General features: G+C 36.5%; 1 protein-coding gene across 10 annotated transcripts in view; it reads right to left on the bottom strand.

The window, feature by feature from the left end:
- CCSER2 (coiled-coil serine rich protein 2) overlaps window positions 1-13,468 on the bottom strand; it is a 198,278-nt gene that overhangs the window by 30,599 nt on the left and 154,211 nt on the right. For 9 of the 10 annotated variants that reach the window (XM_039547824.1, XM_039547827.1, XM_039547828.1 and 6 more), the window contains 3 exons: window positions 6,988-7,071; window positions 4,410-4,496; window positions 480-578 (listed from right to left, as the gene is read on the bottom strand). In XM_039547824.1, the coding sequence (XP_039403758.1) occupies window positions 480-578; window positions 4,410-4,496; window positions 6,988-7,071 (270 nt within the window). The remainder of the gene's footprint in view (window positions 1-479; window positions 579-4,409; window positions 4,497-6,987; window positions 7,072-13,468) is intronic. The other variant, XM_039547826.1, reaches the window with a different exon arrangement.

Here is a 13,468-nt window from a genome sequence, read left to right as displayed (position 1 = left end):
AGGTCAATACATTGCTACTTTTTGTCAGGACAAGTGAGCACAGAGACACTGAAATTTACCACAAAGAAATTAGATCAAATGAGAGTATCTTGTACTATAAACATTCTGTTTTAAAAAGTGTTTTAATGTGTGATCAGAGATACAGCCTTGGCCCAACAGAATTAAATTGTAATTAAAATTAAAAAGACGTATTTTCTATTATTGCCTCATTTTATTTATTCATTAGTAAACACGTGCTCTAAAATAAGGCCCAAATAAGGAGAAAGAAAAGACATGATTGGAGACTGAACTCTGGAAAGAATGTCAAATACCTGCTGCAGAATTACAAGGATATAAAAATGCAATAATCAGTCTTACACAGCATGGAAAATCTTTAGAGCAGACTAGAGGCACATGGTGGAGCGGTATAAAATAAGAATGAATCAGAGAATGAAACACACAAAATCTTACTTGAGAGGGAAAATGTAAGTGTTACTCACAGAACTTCTCCTGCAGGAGGTTTGTGTGAATTTGTCAGCATATGTGCACATCGTCCCTTTAGGTTTTTGGCCATCTTTGTGACAGTTACACCTAGTGGCCTTAGCCCCCCATCAAAGAAAAGAAAACAATGAATGTATTACACATTTTTTACAATGAAACACAAAATGTGAATGGTATTTTGGTAATAAGACTCAAGTTTAATGTTCAACCATTATGTGGTATATTGCCAAGTGATATTATGATTTTAGTTGGGGAACTTGTATTTAAAGTCCTACATGACTGAATCTTTTCCAAAAGAATGCTTTTAAATAATTTAGAATTGATGTTCAGGTTTTAGGTGGGGAAGTGGGTTATGTTCACTTAAATTTCTAATGGCCTGTCTACACAGGGGAGTTAATACAGAGTAAGCTAGGGTGTGAATTTAAAGTACACTAACTATTCTGCATTAACATGTCGTGTAGACAGTCTTATAGAGCACTGAAAATGCCTGGGTGTGGTACAGCTTAGTACAAGCTTCTACTAGCTCAGCTGCTATTGTACTAAGCTAAACTGCACAAAGGTACTTTTATAGTCTACATGGAGTGTTAGTGTGGAATAGTTAGTGCACTTTAAAATTCACACCCTAGTTTACTCCGCACTAACTTCCCATGAAGATAAGCACTACATTACTATATTCAGTGCATCTTCAAATAATTATGATCACAAGATCTGTTCTTCTTTAGAATACAGTTCCCGTCTACATTCCAACGTTTGTCAGTTGCTGTAACAACTAGGTATACAACTCAGCAAGAAGGTAAATATAATTTGAAGGTCTAACAACTGTAGGTAAGACTGATTTTTTTTTTAAATTTTATTCATTTGTTTCTTTGTTATAGTATTACCTGGAATTCTATGATTTAAAGTGAAAAAATAAAAATAAAAAACTAACTTTTCATTTCCCTTTCAGAGAAAGTGAATACATTCCACGTATACAGGCCAGGGCAGTTCCAATGTGCATAGGTGTGCACACACATTTGCAAACAGAGATGGAGATAGTATCCATGTGAAAAACTGCAGAGCCACACGATAAATCAATACATCATGCATCTTTGACCACTTCCTTTTCCCTCAGCCCACCAATCTTTCCCCTTAGGACTTGGTCTAACATTATAAATCTGTGAAAGTCTTTAAACAGCCATAATTTCTTCCCTCCCTCCAATCAACCTGCTACAGAATTATTTCTTCCTTCTCTTCAAAAGGAGAATCCCTCTCCAAAATGACATGTTCTTAATATCTCATCTTCGAGGACAAGGCTGGTGACAAGTTTAAGATCAAATACCTTGAAATCCTTAATGGCTAGAAATGGGAGCTCTATACCATCTGAAAGTAAAATATTTCTATGTAGCCCTGTGAAGTTTCATGATATCAAACCTCAAAGTTGTAATACTTATATATTCAGAAATGCTACAGTATTTGTTAGGTTTCTGTAATGTTATTAGTCATTTTTCTCCCTCGGCGGCCTGAAGTTTTGTTCTTATTGTAACTAAGGGGCCTGACTTTGCAGGTGAAGGAATAAGACAAATAGTCCTGATACAATTTTAAAAGCCTCCAACATTTCTAAAGAAGTTCCTCTGAAATATAAGGAACGTACAGAATATGTGATAGTATAGTATAAATTTTATCAGTACTTGCTTGGAAAAACTCATACTTTACATATATAACAATATGAAATACATGATGGTGTGGTAAACACACACACGCTCCTTACTTTAAGTTTATCTCAACAAGGAATTGCATTTATATGATAGTTAAAAATATAAAGGATGTTATTCTCCATCAAATTCTATAGGGTTCTATAAAAACATCTCTAAAAAACTTTGTTTCCCCATATTAAATTCTGTTAAACTTTTTCATAAGGGTGTGGTAGGTGGATCAGTGCCTAGCTAGGTTTTTTTTATTTGTTTGTTTTTTTGTTTGTTTTTTACACACACACACAGGGAAGGGATGCTAAAAATCTTCCACTGGTTGACAAGACAAATGCTTATATATCTCCACCCATGATAGAAAAAATAAAGCCAGATTACAAAGCTTTCTGCTGTGCAATTTGTACAGAAAACTATGAATCCCAAAATAAACTTTTAATTTGACATCCAGTGTCAACCTTAACGCATCCATGATCTGAACTATCACGGTTAATGAGAATTATTGTTTTCTTACGAAAACAAAAGCTGAAAGTGATGATTAATATAAAATCTCCCTCATTATACTCAGTCAAGGCAAGTGTTTTGATTGCGTGAACATGGAGGATTTGAAGAGTGGACAGAGGTTCACTCACTTTTTACTCACATCACAGAAGTCTCTTCAAAAAAAAGTTCTCAACAAGCCAAGCTTCCATCCTCTCTTGAAAGTCTTCCCACCCCCTGTTAAAGTATAGCTGCACCGGTCAAAAACCTCAAATCAACCAGGCTCATCAGGGGATCAAACAGCTGATTATTTACCTAATTATTTAAGCAAATAGCATCCAAACCTATAGGGATCCCCCATCACCGCCCAACAATAAGAGCTGTGTAAAACAAGATAATTGCTATAACTTGGCAATCTGTGCTGCAGTGACAGGCAAAGCATAATCCAGAATTAGCCCAGAACAGCAGTAAAAGAAAAAAAATAGATGTACTGAACTTTTACTAGGGAGTAGTTTTTTTTTAAATCATGAACAAGGTTGTATTTACTGCCTACTTAGGAGCCATTAACTGCACTGATGGCCTAAGATTAAAAATTAGTGGTTGTCTTAATATGCACTTTAGTAAATCTATGTGGGGAAAGAACATAATTTTTCATTTTACTGTTACACCTGTTCATTGCTTTAAAAAAGCCTCAGAGAACAGTTACAGCTATATTCACTTTCTGTAACTTCAGTCATGCATATAACAAATACTCTTGTTAGTTTAGTGAGGCACTTTTCAATTCCAATATTAGTTGAAAAATTATTTAACAATTACTTGGCCAATCATTTTTTAAATTTTCTTTATTTAAGCTGTGTGTGTTATTAATCAGGGTTATCATCCATTACTATCCTGTTTATCCTCCATCCTGCACCAACCCATAAATAATAAATAAGGCTACGTTTTAGTCACTGGTATTTTTTTAGTAAAAGTCATGGACAGGTCAAAGGACATAAACAAAAATTCAGAGGCCCATGACCTGTCCATGACTTTTACTAAAAATACCTGCCCTGACTAAAACTTGGGCAGATGGCCATGGGTGCTTGGGGGGCAGGGGGGCAGTCTGGGGGCGCCATGAGTGCTGGGGCCCAGGACCCCCGTTGGTGCTGGGGGAAGCAGGGGCTAGCAGAGGCTTCCTAGCCAGCTCTACATCCCTGCAGCTCCTAGGTGGTGGAGGCAGGGGCCAGGGTCAGCGGCTCTGATGCTCCCACCACAAGCGCCAGCTGCCACAGCTCCCATTGGCCGGGAACCTCAGCCAATGAGAGCTGCAGGGACAGGGCCTGCAGGCGCAGGCAGCACGGAGACCTCCCATCCCTCCACCACCTAGGAGCTACAGAAGGGCCATGCCAGTGGGAGCAGGGGAGTCCCCTGCCCCGAGGTAAGCGCCAATCCTCTGTCCCTGGCCCTGAGCCCCCTCCCACATACTCAAACCTTTGCTGCTGGCCCAGAGGCTGCTCAGCTCAGACAGCCCCTGAGCCAGCACCAGCCGCTGCAGAAGTCATGGAGGTCACGGAAACTCATGGAATCAGTTACTTCCATGACCTCCATAACACACTCGCAGCCTTAATAAACAACAACATCTTTGGATCCTGTAAGTATAAACACTGAAGTCAAAAATCTAGCCCACTTAAAAGTCTTCAGGAGAATTACTATACAAATTATGCTCTGCAATGCATACACATCTATTATTAAAATGTTTTAATTAGCAAAACGCGTAGTTATACTTACAAGCTGGTGCTCTAATCGTTTGATAGTTTCATCTTTTTTCTTCAGATCTTCTTTAAGCTGCCTGATCTCATTTAGCAGATCTTCAGTCTGACATATGAAGGAATAAAAAAATAGGTAACATCAAGTTTTCTACAGGGGGGTAGACAACTATCTAATTTAACATCTCCCCAGGAAATAGTAAATCAAATGCTGCTGAAGCACCAGCAGGAAAATATGCATTAATCACGATGAATTCCTCCTAAAATATGTTAGGCTCTGCTTTCATCTCATTGTCCACATGCTGACATGGGCTATATGTACATAAGCTGAATGTACAGCTAAAAACAGTGGGGAACCTTGGCTGAACTGAACATCTTTATTCCAAGACACAGGGTTGAGCAAACACACTGTTTTCTGTTAAATTTTTAATGTACGCTAGTTCCCATAAAAGTATTTTAAGCTCCTTTTTATTCACAATGGCTTTATGATCTTTCAAAATTACATAAGCTGTTGAGAAAAAAATCAACACTGAGAATTACTGCATATTTATAACCCCGTTTATCTAACGATAAGTAGCAATACTATAATTTGTGTGAATTGCAATTTGAAAATTATCACATGAAAGTAGACTAATAGACCAGAATGAAAATAACAATAAATCACACTTTATAAAAAATTAGCAAACAAGGATAACTATTTCTTGCACTGGGCAGAAAGTCCTGTTGAGCTGAATTTTAACTTGGATCAAACAGGAGACATAAGACTTAAAGAGAAAAATGTTTATGCAATGTTTTCAAGGATTTTTAACCTTGACAGCTATGAAATTGAGTTTTCTTAACTTCTTTTCCTTTCTGTGGTATTTTTAAGTATTTATCAGTGAATTAATCACTGTTCAGCTACATAAGGCATTGTGGGGGCATATTTTCAGTTAATATTTGCATATGATTTCAGTTTAGTAAAGACTGCTTTTATCTGCTGTGTTAGGATGAAACACTTAGATTCAAAGATACCTTATGGTAATTGCAACCACATGCAGCTACCCATTAAAAAGATTATTTAAAAGTCACAAGAACTGAATGTCAATTAAACCTGGTGTGGTTTTGAAAACAGAAGGCAATACTTTCTTTTTCTAGGAATTATTCATGTTTCAAGACTATATTTCTGAAAGACCCGAGATAGTAGATGCAGTGTAACTAGCTCAAAAGATGACCACAGTACAAGCATCAGAAATACAATTATATTGCATGGAGTGCCTGAAACATAAGTATTTTATGTCCCAGTCTTGCTGTTGGCGTCTCCTTGCAGCCATGACTTAAATGGAACTTCAGAAAGGAGCAAGAGTCCATCTGTGCAAAGCCAGCTACAGGACTATATTCTAAAATGCAGGCCCTTTCCAGTAGATAGCCAAATCTAAAAAATAGTCCTCTAATTTTACTTGTTTCTTATTTCTGGTCCATTTTTTAAAAATGAATCCTATACTATCAGTTTCTTGCAGCTGCTGCCTATAGACACTGGTGGATTTTATATCAATTTTAAGTGAAACATACTCAAATACTCAAATGTGAAGTATGGATGGACAACAGTACAGCGATGGACAACAGTATAAAATATTTTTTTTTATAAAGCAGCACCCAAAACACATACCAGATCAACTGAAATGGAAAAGGAAAACCAGTTCTCTTTTGGGCCACTCAACTTCATCAGTGTTCCTTTTAAATATCTATTGCAATCAACTCACATTCTTGATTTTATTGCGTTTTCAAAGTTCTTCCTGCAGAAACACCTGCACTAAAGACTGGAAGACCCCACTGCAAGTTCTAGAACTTTGCAAATTGGTGGATAAGTGAACAAAAAAAGAATTGTAAACATAACAAAATTCATAGATAAATATTTTAATTGCACTGTGATCATACTTCAAAATAAAATAGAACACTATTTTACAGAAGTAATAAAAGCTTAGCAATGAGACTACAATTTAGCACTCATGAAAATGCTTGTGGAGAAGTAGAGGGAGGGCCATATTTGGGGAAGATTCTCTGGTGGTATAAATTGTCATAGGTTCTAAGGACTGGCTCGTTTCTGTGAAAATTATGGGACATATAGATCAGCAAATATTTAGGATAAAGACAACCTATAAAATTAAAACCAAGAACTTCACATGCCATTATTGTAACATGTCAACTGCAAATATGAAAAGGCATCATTTTTTCAATAATTAACTTTAGATGGTATAAAAACAGGTCAGCAGCTTTTGGGGTTTGTTTGTTTTGAAGTGTACGAACCAAGGTGTAACAAAATACTACACAAGAAATGGTAAAAAATATACTTTGTAGCTTATTTTCAAGATATATTGCCATATGCAAGAATATAATTTGTCCATCTGTGGCTTAGCTATTAAAAAACTAAAGAGGTAATTTATTACAATGTCAAAGAATGTATTACCTCACAGAGCTGATAAGACCATTATAAATATAAGAACGGTTTCTCACCTCAGCTTTATACTGCCTTATTTGATCTGGAAGTACTAACTTTACAGTCATGTGCAGTACTGATAAGCACAAAGTTATGCTATTCTGCAATACAATCAATGTCAATTTACCTTATATATAGGCTCAATATCCTGTGGCTCTGGGCTTGATGGTATTGAGAGAGGGATGTCCTGAAGACAGACATTCTCATCATTCTGCCAGAGAAAAGGAAAGGAATGAAGGCCCATTCAGTTTGTTTGCTGAATAGCTAATTCCCAAAGTCAGTTTCAGACAAAGTATAAACACTGTGAGCTTTGCTATTATATTAAAAGAGTTGAGATTAACTTTTTCAATACCACCTAGGAAGTCTGCCATGAATAAGAATCAAGAACAACATTTCAAAACTAAAACAAGCTTTATAAAAATAAGAGAAACCCTTAACATGCTTTTTAGATCACATTTTCATGACATTCTTCCTTGCTCTTCTTGTACTACCATTTGCATTGCATTTCCACTATTCTTACAAAGCAAAGTAAATTGCAGTTATGCAGTTCTGGAACAAAATGTATTTTTAATGCTGTGACACTGTACTTATATTTACTATTGTACTGTTTAGCTGGTACCATCTCTTCACTTACAATCTGTGCCTTATAGAAGAATGGTCTGTCAAAACATCTCCCCAATATTAACAGTGAACCACATACATGTGTTATAACTCAGAACAAGAAACCTGTCCCCCAACAGTTCCAAATACCTGTCCAGAAAAATAATTAGTGAGAGGGACACAGTGGAGTGGTAGACCAAAGAGCCCTGAACTAGTGTGCCTTGTTATTGAAAACCAGGCTACATTTGCAATGTTTCACTTTTCAGAATCCTATGCATCTGAGTTCTGTCTCCATTTAAGAGTTGCAATAATTAGGGGAAAAAATATAACACGACTGAGCAATATTAAAATGTGACTCGCACCTAAATTATACTAAAATAGTTCTTACTTCAACTGGAGATTATTTCTTAAACTCAAAAATATTTTTGCTTCTTAATAGGTTGACTAATACAGAATGAATCTACAACTATCAGACCCTATTTTTTTTAAATCAGCCCAATATGGTGCACAGTGAAAGAGCACGTTTTATTTTTAGCACTGCATTCTGAAATTAAGCACAGCCAGTACAACTGCAAAGATCGTGAAAAGATGACAAAAGATAATTGCATAACTGCTTCCTGAAGCATTTAAACAGCCATGACAAACAGCTGATAATGTGAAATGTTCTGTACCAGTGATACTGTCTTGAAAAGTCAGTTATGTCAAAGAATAAATCAGACAAAATATTGGAGAGAGATTCTCATGTCGCAATACCACTTTTGTATTACGTTTCATATGTTGCCTCAAATCACTACACACCACCACAACAAACATTACAATGCAACACCCTATTTTAAGGTTCTTCAAGGCTTCACTCCTGCTCCTGTGCTATGGAGAAAAAGGGTTCTCTTTCTGCCTAGCTCACTCGCTTCTGAAAGGGATGGGGATTATTTGTGGTTGCTATCCCGGTCACTTGGAAGGATGAAGAGTGATCCTGTTTGTTTCTCAATATTTGCTCAGTGATCCCCACATGCCTCAGGTAGCATTTGGAGAACTGTAATTTTCCAGGTTATCCTTCAATCTGCTTGTAACCAGGCAAAACAAAGAGTTCTAGTCACACTACTAGACTCCATGAGTGCAAATGTGCCTCTATAGCCACAGACTGATTAAAAACCCTAATGGGTCTTATTAAAATAATTGCCATGGATATGCGTGTTTTGCCCCCTAGACCATGTGAATTACTTCCCACAGAATTTTACTATTAAATTACACAGGGAACTTGCCACTGAAGGAAGAGAGGTCTTCAGATGCTTTTTATAAAAAAATAGCAAAAAAGTTATATGGAAGGAATTACAATGTAGTTTGAACTGGTAAAGTATTTTAATGAGAGTCCCCTTTACATGTTTGCTTTTCCATTTGCCAGCATCCCTCTGGCAGCAGCAGCCATACATCACAACCCTCAGCATCCTTAAACACTGTAGAAATAGCAAAACCATTTTTTTACAAAAAATATGTGGTTATAATATAGTTTAAACTGAATTTACACTCACAAGATACAAGATACACCTGCTCCTTACAATACCCTCTCTTCTGCTCTTTTTACCATCTGACTATTGATTCTCAACAGGGTCAAATTTCATGTCAGCTTTTCTTACTGAAGGCTTTTGACCACTTGGTGGAGACTGTACTTTAGCTTAAGCATCGCAGGGCATATAGAGTGCCGTTCACTTCATCAGCTGCTGCTTGTTCCTTCTGCACAGCTTGCCAATACATGTGCAATATGCTCATATGGGCAGATAATAGTCCACTTTGATCAAGATATTTGTAGGATGATTTTTATTGTAATATTATTGTATAAAAACATTTTTAAAGGAGTAAGGTACTGCTAGGCCTCAGTAAGAACCAAGCAGTATCTGGTGGATTTCATTAAAAGGCATTTGCAGTGTAATGTTAAGTTAAATTGTTATGCCTTTCCAAATAGTTATATGCACTTAGAAGAAAGGGTACGCACAGAAACAGGTATCAGTTTACGCCTGGGAAATGAAGACTATTTTAGCAAATTCAACTACAATTTAAAATTAGATTAATTTGCATACATTTTAAAAAAAAGACGGTCACAGGAGCCTGGAATAATTCTTGCCACATGCAGATGCAGACAACTAAAGAGGAATTCTAGTTAAAACTACTGACTTCATTACAAAGGGAATTAACGTGTGTAGGATATGTCACATCAGCAACAAGAGGTTTGTATGTGTTCTAGTAGTTATCAATTTTTTAAGCCTTATCATACACTTATATATTCAGAATTAAAGCAAGACGCAAGTTCATTTTCATTGCTCTTCCCATGATTAGGTGAATCACTTCCAATGCTTACAGTACACAGGTCTAACAATATACGGCCATTGGAACCTCAGCACACTATTCTGCACAATATTAATGACTACAAATACAGTTATTTTAGAAGGAGTTCAGCATTTTCCTTCTTCCCTCTTTCTTTTCAGCTGTATTGCCAACATGAAAAGTTTAGCACCAGAAGGAGCATCATTTTCCCTATGTAAAGAAAGGGAGCTTCAAATAGGATTAGCAAGAATAACTACAACTAGCTATTAAGGTATATTGCATTTTGACTGACCAGATATAATATTTAGTCATGTGTCACCTTTTGGGAAATTTGAACAACGGAATGTAAACCTTTATTTTCAGAAACATGTAATAATGCATTAAATAAAGCTGTTGTTCTTATGCTGTCATGTGACAGTGGACCTAAGTTTAGTAAGTCAACCACCAACATATATCAAACAGCAACATGCATACAAATACTAGTTCTTTATTCAACTGACATTTTCTAAATAACTGCAATATTTTATTGCTTATCTAGGAATATCAAAAGGTTAAATGTATATTTCTACAATAGGCGTGTGTAAATATAATTGGGCTAGTCGCATTTGTGCCTAATGTAGCTACTCAATAAAACACTTCTTTGCAATGAGGACAGCTTCAGTACAATTTGACGTAAATTCAAAGAAACTGGAAAGCGCCAGCATAAAAACAAATACTTTCCAAATATGCCTAATTTGAATTTTACATAGTAAAAACCAAATCAGCAGCAACACAAGACAATTTTACCTAATTTCCTTAATTGAAAGTTGATTCTGGAAAGTGGTGCTGTTAGAGAGAATAGAAAATTAATCCAATACTATTTGTAACTATTTTCTAATTAATTTAAAATGTGTGATAAACAGCTTATAAGTCTCAAATTCCAGTAGTCCTATTATGATTACTTCTGACATTTATTCAAGTTTAGACAAGTAAACACACTAACTGTGCTTCTGTTCTACACAATGGAAGTCTCACATTTAATTAGCCACGCAGAAAGCTGAAAACTGAATTTATAATGCAGAACTGTTTCTATGCAGCCTATAAATGACATTGATTGCATTGATATTTAAACCAAGCAATCTGTTTTGACAAAAGATCGATCATTGCTGCTTTAGATCCACATCCTTCTGTTGACTATGACTACCAGTAATCCGAGACACTAGTTTTCCATACACATTTTCAATTTCATTATTTTTGTTGGAATTTTTCTCTTCCAATTTGTTTTACTGGACTTTTACATCCTGACTCAACAAGGTACTTAAGCATGTGGCTACCTTTTAGAAGCCTCGTTGTAGTCAATTGGACTAGTCATGTGCTTAAAGTTAGGTATGTATTAAAATACCTTGTTGAATCAGAGCCTCAGAGCTGAAATCAGAAGTAGTCCCAAGTAAGTCACGACACTTGGAAAAGTATCCATACATCTTATTTGTAGCGATAAAATCATAATACATGTGCTCTCCCTCTTCATCTTCCTGCTGGAAAAACTAACCCAGTTAAAAGACAAAAGGCTGCCCCCTGACACACCCCTCTTAATTGCTATATTTTTGAAGAGCAACATCCATATTTTCAAAAGTAACTTTTACCACTTTAAGTGCAATGTGTTTATTTTGTACAATACAAGTTTGGTGGCAACAGAGTAAGACTCAAAAGACACAGTTCTTTTGCAGTGCCCTGGGATTAAGTCTAAGCAGTCAGTTCTCATCAGTTTAAATTAAGAACTGAGCTGACTTCAACATTGCAATCACAATGGCTATTACTTAGAGTGACACTTGAATTTATTTATGACATTTTTATTTCAGTTTTAAAGTGGAATATGAAGCAGAACCCACACAGAAAGTTAATTTCATTCCAAAGAAATCTGCATTTTTGTTAAGGGTCACATTACAGATCAGCTGATTTTATTGTCTTAGAATGGCCTTAATGAATGTTATGGGTTTAATTTTAAATGCTATACACCTAGATATAATACTTAATAGCCCTTTGTTTCAGAAATTAAAGTTTTCTCTAATGCAACTTCTGTCACTCTAAATGATTTAATATATTTTATAGTATATTTGAAATATATATAACAAATACTGAAGTGCTTATTTTAAATTTTCAAGCCTGCATCTGTAATAGTCACATCTATACTTTAGGGTGGGAAGAAGTATTCAATATAAAATATTGATGGTTAATAACAGAGTACTTTACTTGCCTCTAATTCTGATTTCCCCTAAGATACCATAAAAACCCCATTTGACTAAAATTGTGCAGGTCAGATCCCTGAATAGGCACTAATACACAGTAAGAAAGATTTGGCCTCCCATTTCTTTTTTGGACTATTATTATTATTATTTTTTTTTCTTTTTTAGAGAAACAAGGTGGGTGAGGTATTTTATTGGACCAACTTCTGTTGGTGAGACACACAAGCTTTCCCCATTTTATATTGACAATATTACAGTTCAATTTACTTGACATGTCACAGTGTGCCTTCTGCGGTTTCATTTAGTTTGGTACTTGATATATAATTTTTTTACTTTTTTTCATATGCATCTACACTGAGAAACAACACATTTAGTAAGAGAAAAAAGTACTTTAAAAACATTTATACTGTTATTCCATTCCTTTCAAAAAGGAAAAGAATAAAATCTCTAAAAGACCAGGAGAGTTAAAAGATAGATGTCGTCCTCCTCATAATAAGCCATCATAAATGAATAGATCTCAGAGTCTGTACTGATTATTACCTCAGTCAGGTAAACTAATCATTACACCTTGGGGATTCTCTGCAAATATTTGATTACACTAATTAAAATACAGTATTGAGATTTGCAGTTTGTACAGAGATTAAAAATGTTTGTCAGTTTCCCGCTCTTGAGTGAGGCTAAGCTTTTGAAGCTTTCAGCAGAGAAAGGCAAATATAGGGCTAAGGTAAAATCTAACTACCATCATCTGCATTAGTATTTCATATATAGTTTCACTTGGACTATTTACCCATTTTCTCTTTGCGGCCTACAAAACAAGAGGAGATCTATGCATTAAGGCTCCAATTTAGCAAATCAATGGAACTAGTCACATGCTTAAAGATAGGCACTTGCTTAAGTATCTTGCTGAATCAGAACCTCAGACTGCTAGAGAATAATGATGCTATTTAGTATCACCAGTTAAAATCACGAATCAACCACTCGTGAGACAGGAAGGATCTGCTGAGGCGATCCGCCAGAGCGTTCCGGACCCCTGGGAGAAAGGACGCTACCAGGTCTATCGATTGGGCTATGCAGAAGTCCCAGAGCTGGATGGCTTCCTAGCAAAGAGGGGAGGACCGTGTTCCTCCCTGCTTGTTTATGTAATACATGGCCATTGTGTTATCTGTGAACACTGAGACACAACGGCCTTGTAGGTGCTGTTGAAACGCCTGGCACGCAAGGCGGACTGCTCTCTGCTCTCGGACATTGATGTGCAAGGCCAGCTCTTGAGCTGACCAAAGGCCCTGAGTGCGAAACTGACCCAGGTGAGCACCCCAGCCGAGAGACGAGGCGTCCATCGTCAGGGACACCGAGGGGTAAGGCGGATGGAATGGCATCCTTGCACACACCAGGGAGGGCATCGACCACCAGTCGAGGGAGCCTAGAATGCTCGGGGGGATCGTGACGATCATGTCTATGCTGTCTCTG

The sequence above is a fragment of the Mauremys reevesii genome, linkage group 7 (genome assembly GCF_016161935.1).
Source record: "Mauremys reevesii isolate NIE-2019 linkage group 7, ASM1616193v1, whole genome shotgun sequence".
NCBI lineage: Eukaryota > Metazoa > Chordata > Testudines > Geoemydidae > Mauremys > Mauremys reevesii.
This window is presented reverse-complemented; position numbering and strand designations above follow the sequence as displayed.